This window comes from Nematostella vectensis, chromosome 5, assembly GCF_932526225.1.
Source record: "Nematostella vectensis chromosome 5, jaNemVect1.1, whole genome shotgun sequence".
Classification (NCBI taxonomy): domain Eukaryota; kingdom Metazoa; phylum Cnidaria; class Anthozoa; order Actiniaria; family Edwardsiidae; genus Nematostella; species Nematostella vectensis.
Window position 1 is genome coordinate 6,411,520 of NC_064038.1, and position 14,526 is coordinate 6,426,045.

General features: G+C 39.4%; 2 protein-coding genes across 2 annotated transcripts; one reads left to right on the forward strand and one right to left on the reverse strand.

The window, feature by feature from the left end:
* Positions 1–1,299: 1,299 nt before the first annotated feature.
* On the reverse strand, positions 1,300–6,869 carry LOC5503033 (neuronal acetylcholine receptor subunit alpha-7). Its single transcript, XM_032371334.2, has 4 exons — positions 6,699–6,869; positions 5,788–5,933; positions 4,559–4,713; positions 1,300–3,807 (listed from the first exon to the last, which is right to left on the reverse strand). The coding sequence occupies exons 1-4, from the start codon at positions 6,757–6,759 to the stop codon at positions 2,721–2,723; spliced, it is 1,449 nt and encodes a 482-aa protein (XP_032227225.1). The 5' UTR covers positions 6,760–6,869; the 3' UTR covers positions 1,300–2,720.
* Positions 6,870–12,787: 5,918 nt separating this feature from the next.
* Positions 12,788–14,450, forward strand: LOC5503030 (transmembrane protein 163). Its single transcript, XM_001624096.3, has one exon. It carries the CDS (start codon positions 13,184–13,186, stop codon positions 14,084–14,086), a length of 903 nt encoding a protein of 300 aa, XP_001624146.1. The 5' UTR covers positions 12,788–13,183; the 3' UTR covers positions 14,087–14,450.
* The last annotated feature ends 76 nt before the right edge of the window (positions 14,451–14,526 follow it).

The following is a 14,526-nucleotide window of genomic DNA, read 5'->3' on the forward strand; positions in this document are numbered from 1 at the left end:
ATTAAAATTATCGGGCAAAAATAATCAAAGTTCTGGTTTGGAGCTCTGCTTTTAGGCGTTGCCTTAGGTTATCTGATAAACAAGTAGAATTTGATTTTTCTAAGAGACAAGGAAGACGCAGCGACAGAATTAATCAAAATGACATATCGTCGATTATGCAAACATCAAGGATCATATCTTATCCCGTAAAAGAAAGACTAATATGCTTTTGACAACAAAATGCATATCATGATGAAAACAACGGCAATTCTGATAATTAATGATAATCAACTATAATTCTCCCAATCAATGTGTTTCCAACAGATAGTAATTACAATTTTTCTTAATAAAAAACAATCATTTTAACTCAATAACAATATATTGCACGCCATATCATGTTATAAGAATGATAGCAGGTGATTACAATGATACGAGTGTCCATCTGGCATTACATACGCGCCCATCTATCTTGGGCGAAAAATAGACACATACACAAGGCGTCACAATGCACGCCCTTCTAGACCGACTAAAAACTAAGCGTTTGCTCTCGACTTACTGTAAGTCAAGAGCAAAAATAATATTTTTTTTCGCCCAAGCGATGTGCGCTTGTATATCGGGGTTCCACTGTATCAATAACATAAATTCTCAGTTTAGTCGCCTTGATAAGCTCAGTCCTTGAGATATTATTTCCTTTTCCTTTGATGACGTCATCGATGACGTCACATATCACGTGACCATCTTGTTGCACCCCCCTTGATACCTACATGACACCTATGTAGTTTGGTTGACATACGTGCTTCTTTCATGGGATATGGATATTTTTATTTTTGGTGACGTCATTAATTAAGTAACATATCCAGTGACCACCTGACTGCACCCCCCTTGACACCTACCAACTTTGGTTGTAGTACGATGTTTCTTTCATTAGATATCAGATATTTTATTACAATTGTGGCCTACCTTATTACAAATGTGGCCGTTATAACAAATGTGGCAGGTTGTTACATATGTGGCCTCAACAGACCGCCAGGCCTTTTTGCGATAATCTCTCTAGTAAAAAATAATAATAAAAAATCAAAATAAATACACTTTTGCACTATCCGGGACTGCTTTATTCATTATAAAACCCTGACAGTTACAGGAAAAACCTACAATAATTTGACTTTTTGTATTTTTGTGTTTGTATTCACGGAAACCCTGCGTCTTATTTTTCGCACGTTTTTGCACTTGCAACTCGCGGCCAACACAGTGCCTAAAACCAAAACGGAAAACCAGTAAACTAAGGACGTATAAACGATGGACGGAAGGACAAACGATGGGTTTGGGAAAAAGGGTGAAAGACTTTATTTTTACCGTTTCGACGGATGAAAACACCTTGTGTTGACATGTTTCTAGAACACTAAATTACGTTACTGACTTAAGAATTTATCTACTATTAGCTTATTAAGTACTTTATATAAGTATTTAAAACCTTACATAACTAGTAATCCAGCTAAGTTGTTCATCCATCATCCACTAAAAAGGATTGGGAAATCATGTGGTTGCTTATTGCTTATCGTGTGGTTGCTAATTGTTTGCTTAACCACACGTTCGTTTTTGAAAATGTTGTTATTTTCTTGCTTTTAAAGAGCCTAAATCTATATATAATTGAAGTTTTTATTCAATTTTCAAATGTACAATATCAATTAAGTGCACAGGCCCGTACCCAGGGGGGGGGGGATACAGGGGGTGCTAACGCACCAGCCTAAATTAAAGTCCACTTTTGGTTCTCAATAGACGTGCTATTCATAGACAAAACTATAAAGCATAAGCTAGATCACTCTGGTATGTCATTAATCCATATGTCAGACTTTATTTGTAGCCAAATCCGACAATAAACGTCCCGTGGAGATAATGCAAAGGCATAAAAAATCCCTTTTTGTTATTTAGTGGGTGGTCAGATTATCAGAAAACTCCCTCTCCCACCCCCCCCCCCCCCCCCCCCCTTCCCCAAGAAAAAGTAGGTCCACTTTTTCGGATTTCGCAGCCTCCCATGAAAAAATCCTGGGAACGAGCCTGGTACAGTACTTATCCGCTTATAAGAACATAGGTTTTTCCAGGTTAGTCTAAACAGGTTCTTATTTAGCCAGTACTATAATGCCTAGTGCACACTAGTGACATAACGACATAACAACATAGGCGCGCGCACTCTTTTCGAGCCCGACATAACAACATGGACTTAATGACACAAAAGAGGAAACATGTTTTTTTCTCGGATGTCGTTATGTTCATGTCGTTATGTTGGGCTTATGTCAAAATGTCGAACCATTCACACATGAACATAAGGGTGCACGCGCCCATGTCGTTATGTCACTAGTGTGCACCAGGCATAAGGTATCCAGGTACTATGTAAGGCTAAAAGTAAAACATGCTAATGGCTAGTAAAAATGCAGTATCTAGATTGATAAAATGTCAATACCTGCCCTACCTTACAATATGTGGCCATAACACCTGTTAAACTATATTTAAACTCTCATTATCATGCTAAGAATCATGATTTTTATCATTGATCACGGATGGAGAGAAAAACGGCTAGCAGTTTATTGACGAGGATGCCATCTGCTTCAATTAAAGAGAATGTTTATACTTATGGGAGTTTTCGCTAGATGTGCGGCATTCAGTGTAGCGATCGTTGGGATTCTGTCTCTTAGCATATTGCCCTTAGTAGCCTAATTGATATTCAGTATAAATTAGATTTAATGTCATGTCAAAGACACTTCAGGCGATGCGACAAAGACACTCAAAACAGTTATTAAAATCGTGAAGGAAAACAAAAGAAGAAAGAAACGATCCAACACTTCGGCTGCAAACATCCAATCTCTGGAGATTTTACTCGATTCTTCCTCCTCGTGGACCTTGGAAGTCAACACTTTCAGCTCCTTGACAATGGGGTCTATCGCATTGCCTGGAACATGATTCTTCTGATCCTTGTTTTTTGCAAATGAATCTACAAGCCGTGTTATTATGACGTCATCTGTGTTGTCATAGGTCTCGTCTGTAGCAGCTTCGTTTACTGGAGTGACTGATTTCCTTTTGAAAAGACTTGTTGATTTGGTTACCCCTCCTTGTCGCGTCTTGCGAGGACTCTTCTTCATGAGCAAGGCTGTGGCTAGCCAGTCATTGACTACAAGCTTTATTACCGAGCTCATTGGCTTCTTTGTGGTGTCAAATCTAATCACAACACAAGTTGCTGCCAGGGAAAGCGCAATTTGAATCATGGAAGCCATAAAGAACTTGGAGACCAGTGGGATATCAGTCGAGCGCGGGATGTTCTCAGTTACCATGATCAGGTACACACTCATGGCCAGCAGAACTGTGATGACAAACGAAACACGCTCTCCAGAATTCGGCGGAAGGTAGAATGAAAATAAAGAAAGTAATGCAATAACGCCTGTTGGTAGTACCATATTGAAGACATAGAACATGGCACGCCGTCGAAGGATGATAGTATAGGTCACTGTTGGGTATGGCTCTGGGCAACAGATATACATCTTTACGTCCCTTCTTCCTGACGTTCCCTTGAGGAACCATTCCCTGTTATCAGAGAAATTTTCAGTATCAATTCCTGATTCTTGTTTGAGATGGATGTCGATTTTAAGGCCGTCGTGGGTCCAGGAACCGAAAGTTAGCTCGCAGCTCTGGACATCGAAGGGAAAGAAACGGACGTCGATTTTACATTCAGATTTGATGATCGCTGGTGCCAGCCAAGTAGTGGAGCCGTCGTGGTTAACAATGACATTGGTGTCGATCTTATTGTTAAGGCTTCCAAATCTTAAGTCTGTACTTGCTCTGCCAGATAAAGTAAATAAAAGTCAACAACAACAACAAAATAACTTATTGATTAGTTGCCTGGTGTACACAAGGTATTTTTTAAATGTTTATTTTCATTTTCACATATTCACATTCCCCATCTCCATCTCTTTTTCTTTTTCCTTTTTCTTCATATCAGGAAGAAGTGTTGCTCTGGCAACGTCTAGATAATTGTTCCTCCGGATAAGTAAATCCACCAGCATTTTTCTTAAATTTTGCTAGAACCTTTTTTGTCGACACTTTCTGTTCTTCAGGGATGCAGTCCCATATGCAAGGACCGAATCTCGAAAAGAGAAGCCGCTGAATTTCAGTCCTGACACAACAATATATGGCATTCATTTTTCTAGGAATAAAGCTAATGAGAGAACTGAGTGGAATGTGTGTTAGGTCCAGTATTCTTATACTAAATTACATGGATTACTTATTGTAATAATTGGCTGGTGTTTGGGACTTGAAAGCTGTTTAATTTTCCACTAAGGTTTAATTATATTTCGCCGAAATAAATAAATTCACTTTGGTTGTGACCGACCATTTGATATCGAGCGAGTCTGTAACAAAAACCCCCTAAAACATTTAGAGCAAGAATCTCCAGAAAAATGATACTACCTCTTCGTCAGATATCAAATGGTCAGACATTAACAGATTGAAGAACTTCAGCAAGCAGCAGTAAGCGCTTTATTGGACAGGAGAGCAGGGGCACGGGAAGCTATTCTAACAAAGTCGAGCTCACCGGTTATACAGCAAAACGTCAGGTTTCCACACTCTGTCCGGAGCAATGTTGATTGACTTGATGCCGCCGAAGTCATCGGGATTCCATTTGAGTAAGTGGTCTTTCCAGTACTGACGAATCCATACGTTTATAGTGAGTATTTGATCTCTTTCGTTCTGCGGAATGAGGCAAGAATGAGTTACTTAACGGCTTCCCCATATACACCTATTCTAAAATACGTCTCTGCTAACAAAAATACTATGGGCCAAGCAATATTTTTACTGAATGCTTTCGTTTTGATGAAATAATTATTAACAATTACTGGATGAGGTTTAAGTGATATCCGTACTAATCAATGTCAAGACAAGTGGCCGAACGAAGGCCGAGACTGCCTTCACTTGGGGAGACAATTGTATATTCCGGATATCACTCAAAACCGAATTCAACTATTGTTTATAATGGTTTTATCATACATTGGTTCAGAAAATCACTAATTTTCGAAAACAATGGCCGCCACAATGGCTCTCACAATAGAATCTTCGCGCCCTAGGCCCAAGATGCATTGATTATTCACTGAGTCAAGTGAAGACACTCAAATTGCGTTATTTACAAAATAACGCGCGCGCTCAGAATCCAGCCAAGCGAATCAGAATCGACATAGTGGTGAGCACAATGTATAATAATACCAATAAGCAGCGATCTCAATTTGCACTGACATTATTTTTTTAAATAGGTGTATAACATATTTTCCTCCTTAATACAACACAGGATTCACTTGCCATACCAAAACTCCCCTGTAATCATAAAACCTCGCATTAGATCACGCTGACCTAACGCATGCCACATCTAACGTTATCTTACATCCACATCCAAACATAACACCTCCTTTTCTCTTCGCCTAGATTACTCTATACCATAAATCCTATGCTCACATCACATCACCCCACCTTCTGATCATACATTTTCGCCTCACTTCTGCTCACATCACCTTCTCCATCTTCTTCATACCTTACCTCACCTCACCTTAACTTATTTCAACTCAACTCAACTCACATCACCTCCAATTCCCTAACTTTACCTAGCCTCACTTCACCTCTCCTCGCCTCGCTTTTACCATCTCACGTCATGTCACGTTACTTTGCCTCACCTCACCTCACCTCACTGCATAACCTTACTATCTCGCTTCCCCTCACCTTTGGTATCCTACGTTTACCTTTAATCAACTATCAGCTCAGCTCTATGTTACTCACCAAGTCAATAACCTGTCGTAGCATTATACCCAGCTTTAACTGAACTGGGTCATTGACGTTGAGAACTGGCCGTGCGTCTTTAGAATAGTTTTGAAGGAGATATTTCAATAATGCTGGCTCTGTGTTGTTCACCGGGATATCAGCGCCTTCGGATACACAAACAAATATTATCGTATCTGCTGTATCTGCGTATCTCAACTTAAATACCCTCATTTTCCGTCTAGAAACAAACATTTTGGACTGTAAATTCTGGTATTTTACTATAAGGACCTTTCAAAGTTTATCTTACAAGTTATTCAGGACTCAGGATCTCAAAAAGGTATAACGAAAACATATCTCTTTTTTTTATTATATTATGTCGTTAGGGCACTATGTTATGTCATTATGTCGTTATGTCACTAGTGTGCACCAGGCATTAGTCGAATAGTTAGGACTCCCCTACCACATGCAGTTTTTTGCTAGTAGTTGGCATACAATTGGAAATCGGATAAAGGTTTATCATAATTAATTTATACAAAACTTAGTTTTCCTCACGAATTCGGTGAAAAGTATAACCGACAACACTAAGCAACGGAAAATGTTCTTAAATAAAGAAAATCATAAAGAAAAGTTTTGTCATCTGTTTTGTGTCATTTGCACCTTTTTTTGTGGTCTTTGCTGAAGTTAAAAAAAGACGTTTCGGTATTTTTCTATTAATCTGAATAAATTTAAAACAACATTCCTTTCAAATTATGTTATAGTCTGTTTGGTCGATTCTTTCCGATTTCTGATTCGATTATTCTTTCTATTATAAAATTATCAACAGTTTTTGAATACACCAAACGAAAATTTTATTTCGTTAACGCAAGCCTTATTTGTTAAATTAACTTTCCCTACCCATACCTCATACCAACCTATAGAAAGAATCTTACCGTTGACAACTGAGAAAACCGAACTTGAAAGACCCCAGAAAAGTAAATACAGCTTGTCCATTCTATCTCTTTTTATGTAACGGCTCCTTCACAGTTGTTAGAAGCAAAGGCCGCGCTCTATAATAAAATATTCACTTTTGACGACGTTACACTACCCTTATATAAATTATTGATTTGCATCTGAATTGCTGCTTTGTTTCCAGATTTTACTAATCTCTTCTTATTGCTCTCCTCGTGAATGCTTTTATTTTTATTTTTGGAAGCGCAGTTGAAGGCTGAACGAGTCCATAATTGTGTCTTAAAACTTCAGTGTATATCAAAAATATAAATAATAATAATAAAAAAAAAGAATTACACACATGATTGAAAACAATACTATCTAAGGTCGTCACCAGGAACCAACAATCACAATAGATAAATTGAAAAAAAAAAAATACACAATACGCTGCTATCTGGGGCTCGAAATGTCTGAGTATAAAAACTGGGCGTCCTTTTGATTAAGATTCTCATAGAATAAGAGTTCACAATTTATTTCTCTCAATAGGAATGCCCGTAAAGCTCTCACAAATCTGGCACCTTGGAAGCAAAAATTCAGATTTCTTTTCATCTACGAATCCTTTTATTAGATAGAATACAAAAAAGGGGGTCTTAGAAAAGGATAGAAAAGAAGAAAAGAAAAAAGTATTTACAGACGTTAATTATTGCCATCATTATAGTTCACTTATATTACATATTTAGGATAGATATAATCAATTATTAATATGATATGATATATGTCGGGGTTTTGGGAAAACAAAAATAAGTTAGTGGTTAAAGTACAAGGTGACAGGCGATGAATATCAAGGGAATATCAAGGGCCCTTGATATTCCCTTGATGAATATCAAGGGAATATTAAGGGCTTTATCTATAATGGACGGACCATTAGAATTTTTTTTGTTGGGGGTGAAAGAAATAAGAAAAAGAAGAAACCTGACTGGGTACAAGAAAGAAACAAACAACATGCACAGTCAAGAAAAAAAATTCATAAACATACTCATCCACGAAAAAAATATCCGAAGCCACAAGGTTGTTGCTAGGTGGTGTGGTTGTTGTCAGTTGGTGTGATTGTAAGATTGTGTGGTTGTTGCCAGCCGGTAGGGCTGTATGGTGTTTTTCAGTTGGTTTGGGTGTTAGGTGTCGGGTTGTTAAGTGAAGTTTTTTCCAGCTGACAGGAGCATACGCAGAATTTTAACAAGTTGCAGTCAAAGCATTCAGAAGCTGAATGAGGGCGTGGCCCCTCATTCCGAATTCCCGTGAAGATTTCATAGCGTCGATGCGGCAGACTTTTGAGAATATTACACGATCCTCTGTCATCCTCGATCTGAAATAGGACTTCAGTCGTCGCGTGGCACTGAACGACATAACAATATGTTTGGATATCATCTGTAGACTACCATGATTAAGAAAAGTTTTCATCCTCATCACATATATAAATATACATAAAAATAAATGAGTTAACATTTGATTTTTTTCCCTTCGCTATGCAAATAAGATCGCAAAATTTTTTTGCAGTTCAGTGACTGCAGGCCTGGATGCGCACGCCCCTGGCTGATGAGGTTGTAAGGTCAGTTAATGTGGTTAGTTGTTGGTGTGGTTAATTGAGGTTGTTGGTTGTAATGTTGTTGTTAGGTGTGGTTGTTAGGGGTGCATGGTGTTGCTGTTGGGTTGTATTGTCCTTAGATCTCGTGGTTTCTAGGTGGCGTGCTTGTTGGTTGACGCACCTATTAAGTGTATTCCTTATTTGATGCATACAGTGGTCGGGAACTACTTATCTTGGGTAACGTTTACTTTTAAATTTGTGAGCAGGGAGAGTGGTTGTTGTTATTATAACGTTATGTCATCAGGCAGTGCCGTAGCAGGCCTCGAAATATTGGGAGGGGGGGGGGGGGGGGGAAGGGCACGAAACAGAAACATTAAGGGGCACAGCCAAGCCCCTACTGGTCATTTCCTTATAATTCTTTTCAAATTATTGGGGGGGGCACGTTCCCCAGTGCTACACCCCCTGCTACGGCCCTGTTGGGGGGGGGGGGGGGGCAAGGATCCGTTGGTATGGAAACGTTATTTCAAGAGGGGGTGGGAATTATTGTGAGGTAATTATTTTATGTACATTGTGTTTTGAATGCACTATCCCGATTGGGGTTGGAGGTTAAACGAGGAGGCTAAAACTGACTTTTTTTTCTAAACATCTTCAGTAAGCATTTAGATGCCATTTACATGTCAATGGGGCGCTTTATGTACCAAATTGTGCACCTAGTCTTTTACAAATAGGTGAATAGTAAATTTTTCATATATATTTTTTCAAGTTTGAGTGCCAAATCGGGTATTTAAGGTAAGGTAAATTTAGGCAAAAATACTAAAGAGCACACATCCAAGCATTACACATTGGTCTGAGATGCAATCTTGCATTCATCCCGATCTTTAATGATCTTCCCAGGAACGCTGCAGGTAGATTGGCACTGGGGCTTCCCCCCTCGTCAGTTTCTGTATCGTCTCCCCCTCCCTCCCCCTCCTTCAAAATTTCGAGCCTCTGCTTTAGCCTGTGAAACTGCGCCAGCTATGCCGGTGTGCAAACTTCCTCAACACATGCATGTTGGTTAATAAGTTCACGCGACATGACGGAAAAACCCATAACATGCGCACTTCGAAGAGATGGAAAAAGAAGATACAATTTCTTACAATGGCCATAAGCATTCCGGACTGATTTTCCCTTTTCAAAACACAAAAAATGAGTGGCCGAAATGCACATACTCTGATTTTGGCTTTTTAAGACAGTTTTTTTCTTGATCATCCTTGCACTATGTATGGGCTCAGTGACGAAAACCTCAAATTTCAATGATACTTCACAAAAAGTCGCATCAATTTAAAAAAGGCGCTTTTTATATTTTGTTTGATAGATGTGAAATGAGCTTATTGGAAACGTCAGTTCACGCTTGGGGTTTGTTGCATGACGGGACCAAAAGCAACCCAAGACAACGCCATTTTACTTGCGTTTTGCAAAGACAATCCACGATTCTTCTGTATTCCGATTGAATTTAGTTCTATTTCGTCCACTGATGTTGTAGTATGGTTGCCATTACGAGTGTCAAGAGGACGATAAAAAACACTGAATGTGTGCAAACTGCGCCAGCAAAGCTATGATATGCTCGAATGACCACGACATGCTGGCGTAGTGCTGGTCACTCAATCAAAATTTCGCCAACAGTCGCCAGCTCCGGCCAACTACGTCAACATTGCTGGGCCAACGTGTCGCTAGCAACACTGTTGTATCGCGACACACGTTTTCAAAACACGATTTGTTTTGGTTTTCTGTTCCGTCAGTAAAACCATTCTGAGCCAATCAGAGTCTCGCTTTGTGCACTTCCCTGGCTATCCTCTGGAAAACCAGACAGTGTCGCGACAAAAAGCCAGGCAACTGCACTAGGCGAGAGATGGTAAGAGTCTGATTGGCTTAGAATAATTTGACTGGCGGAACAGAAAATCCCAAGACAAAATCAAATTGATGTTTTGAAAATGCGCCGTCGCAATACAACGGATTCGACAGTAAAAGCCTGTGTTGTTTCCGATGCTGATGATACCCAGGCCCGTACCCAGGGGGTACAACGGCCGAAGGTCAACTTTCGGTTCCCAATGGACGTGCTATTTGTAGACAAAACTATAAAGCATAAGCTAGATCACTCTGGTACGTCTGGTACTCATTGCCTCCCCCCCTTCCCCCCGGAAAAATTAGGCCCACTTTTTCGGATTTCGCACCCCCCCCCCTCCCCAAGAAAAATCCTGGGAACGGGCCTGATACAGATGCTATACTATACATAATAGGCTAAGGAATGGACCACCTCTCACGCAAAAACGGCTAAGTTAGAAAACTCCGATACTGTGATACTCGGGAATGTGCCGAAGCGCTAAAAGGAGGCTGATTGGCCTTCTTTAAAAGAATGTCAATCACCTACGCCTTTGTTATTGTTTCTCATTGAAAAAACAGGGATTTATTCGCAAGGAACCTTCAAAATAACATTGTACGAATAAAGTCTGCCGCGAGCCTATTTTTGCGAGCCGCGACCCAATTTTGCGAGCCACGTCGAATTTGCTGAGTTTTTCATTTTCTAAGGATGTTGAACAGTTTTAAAAAGCATATATGGTGTTCAGAGTCATTACTTGCTTATTAAAATGGTATTTATGGTCAAGTGACATGACGTCATCAGCGTTTATTAGAGACGGGCGTTCTTTACAAACTATAAAAATTATAGTCTCAGTTCTAGTCTCAGACAGGATCACGTTAATTTATAGCCTACGTAGCAAGCATTTTATGACATTAATCAAGTCTCACCCAGTAGAAGCCAAACTCAGATTTTAGTAATATTACCAAAATTCCTATGTCATTTGTTTTTGCTGGGAGGAAGGGTAGAGGGGGGCGTTTTTTAGAGAGGCGCGTTCATTACAAACTTGTAAGCTTAGGGAGGGCGTTCATGGGATAGGAGGCGTTCTTTAGATAGGGGGCGTTAATTAGACCATTTACGGTATATATATATCACTACAGTAACATCGTCAAACAACCGAACTTGGAAGATACATATGATGGTAGGTGCCAACGGGGTGTAACGGGATGGTCACGTGTCGTGACTTCATCGATGACGTCATAAAAAGAGACAGAAACATCGTCAAACAACCAAAGTTTGAATATATTATATAGGTGTCAAGGTGGGTGCGACGAGATAGCCGCGTGATGTGACGTCAACCATGACGTTATCAAAAGAAAAAAAAAATACTCATATTGCATGATGTAGTTAGATAACCAAACCCAGTTGCTTGATAATAGAGATTTAGCTACTGCTTAAAAATAGTGCCCCAAATTAGGGCGCATTTTGTCATGTTATATAATCTTATTTTATATAAGCACAAAATTCTCATTAAAATTGACGTGTGTTATCGCCGCTTTCTGTTAAACACGAGGTTCCACTATAAAAAAAAGGGAAGTATTTTCTATATTCTGTAGCTCTCCCATACACGTCGTTGCTAAGCTGCAGATTCTTGCAACTGGCCAAATTCTGCGCGCAAAAAGCACAATACATTGACAAATTTATAATATCTAAAGTTAATGAATATCTACACGGCTGCTTGACTTGTCTGGCCGACCACTAAATATGGGAGGTGGTTGTTCCTGTATATAAGTAATTTTGTATTTTAAAGTAAATACAAGATGATATAATGGAACACAAACCGACAACACTCTTTTTTTTTAATAAGAACGTCTAATTTTCAGTTGAGGCTGGGCCGTTCTTATTTTTGAAACAATGTTCTTTAATTTTAGTGTACATAAGAATATAATACCTATTATTATTAATTATTATGAATTATCAGGAAAAGAATTACACTAATGACCAAAAGCAATAACAAGGTTGTTACCATGAGCACAGTTTGATTCTGCATTTTAGAACGCATCAGGACTAAAAAAAGGAGAAATATTTCTGCTATCTGAGCCCGGCATATATGTTCTTAGCATGTTCTTAAAATTTGGTGAAATCTCAGGCTGGACATTCTTATATAAAAAGGTTTTTATAAAAATAAAGTGTAACTGACAACTCACCTTTCGCTCTTTTTTTTCTTTTTGTTCTTATAAGAAAATAATTTACATATTTGAAATGCGAGGAGCTAATATATGCCAATAATTAATTGCAAGTAAGAACTCTAAACTTACTATAACCAGCTTCGCCTGTGTCAGCCATGTTGAATAAACAGATGTGATTTCGATGATTTTGCGACTGCTTCCCATACATGGACACCAATGCCCCATATAAAGATTTTTGCGGCAATTTTTTTTGGCTCGCAAAATAGGCTCACGGCTCGCAAAATAGTAACCCCCCCCCCCCCCCCCCTTTCAGAAAGAGCACCCTCGTTGTGAGAGAAAAAAAATGTGCAGTTTGAAATAGAGACTCTACGAACTCCCTCAGACAAGAAAATACTTGAAATATTTAGTTTCTCAGTTTGATTATATTGACTCCTCATTGATATGCTAATAAGGATATCTAATTATCATTTAATCATCCGATTCGCATTGCTATTCTTGCATGTTTTCCAGTGGATGATCTTCAAATATTTTGTGTTCTATTTCAACCCGCCCTCTTAACCCCAAGATGCAGCAAAGTCTCAAATTAGGAATCAAACCTAGAATCGTATTATAGCGCCGATATTTGTGGGACTAGTCATGTGGAGAACGCGTCTTGAGTCCGCGTCTGTTTTTACGCGTATAGCGTGAGTACCAAGCATAGCGCATAAGTATACAATTATAACTCTATGGTCGCTGGCTTTAAACAATCGCTATCCTCATGAAATTGTAAAAACAAGTGATGCAGAACCTGTTGCTACAACCTCAAAACACAGTTGCTGACAAGCTGCACGGATGCGAACGGGAACGCTCGTAATTTTTTGCTGATGCCTTCCACTGACTTAGATGATGACATGTATCCCGGGCTATGAACTTCTCAGAGCCTCCCTAGACACAAATGAAGACGATAGTGATGATGAACTGTGTCTTTTCTCCAAGCGTCTTGAAGTGAGCGCGTTCAAGCATCCTTTGGACGGCGAGGAAAATGGCTCTCAGTTTATGGATGAGGATGTCATCTGCTTTACAATTGAAGAGAAGGTTTTTATCCCAGTGAATTTCCGTCAAAGGTGGAGTCGGGCGGCATTTAGCGTTGCGATTATTGCGATTGTTGTAACTCTCTCGATTAGCATATGGTCTTTCGTGGCTTCCGGGCAAACTTCAAGCTCTGCGATTTTCTCCTGCGGTTTCGATGCCCTGTTAGAAGCGTTTAGTACTCTCATAGTCATCTGGAGGTTTAAAGATCTCAGAAGCGAAGATGGCGGTGCAGAAAAGGAAAGACTAGCGACACTACTAATTGCATTTACATTTTTAATTACGGGAACAGCTACTCTGAGTGCCTCTACTGTGCACTTTTTCTTCAAAGATCATCCAAATCAAACAGAACGCCTCCTTTCAATATTGCTGTTTAGTGGTATTTCACATCTTCTATTAGCTAGCATATTTTACTATATCGCCAAAAAGCTGCATAGCTCTACGCTAAAGGCAGAAGTTATGAATAACGTGTTGTCTGTAGCAATGAGCGTTGGGATTCTAGCATCTACGATGATTTACCGAGCTCACAAACCAAGCATGTGGTGGCTTGATCACTCTGTTGCTATCGTGATTGGCTTGACCGCGTTGCTTTACGGGGTGAAATTGATTGTGCTAGACGTTGAGCAATGCGGGGAGGTGGTTTGCGGGGGTGGCATCAAGGGGGAACCTTTGTATGAGGAAGAGTTAGAGCCTCTCACATTCTTCAAGGAAATTTGATAGAAGTCATCAGACAAACATGAACAATAATGTGCGAGTCTCGCAAATAGTAAGGGTAAACTTATCCCTCTTTTGATTCAAAATTTCACTTGTTCTAGTAATCGACTGTGAGCCTTGAGCGAAGGAAATTTGAACGAGCATAAGCAGATATCTTGTGACGGTCTCGTGATCCGATTAACACCCCGTTTTCATTCAAAATTTGACTTGTTTTTATAACCCACGTTTGTTGTTTGAAAGTCATCACGACTTTCATCCCCGATGAAACTATGCATTACGCATAGTTTGAATAGTATTCGGAGGTGTATTAATAAGTGAAACTCAGTCAAGAGTATCTTCCATTTGGCCTAGTAAATGGATGAACGAGTTTACGTGTAGCACTTGATTAATTTACATGGAGGTTACTAGAAATGGCGTTATTTTGTGGTTGTACCCCAAAAAGT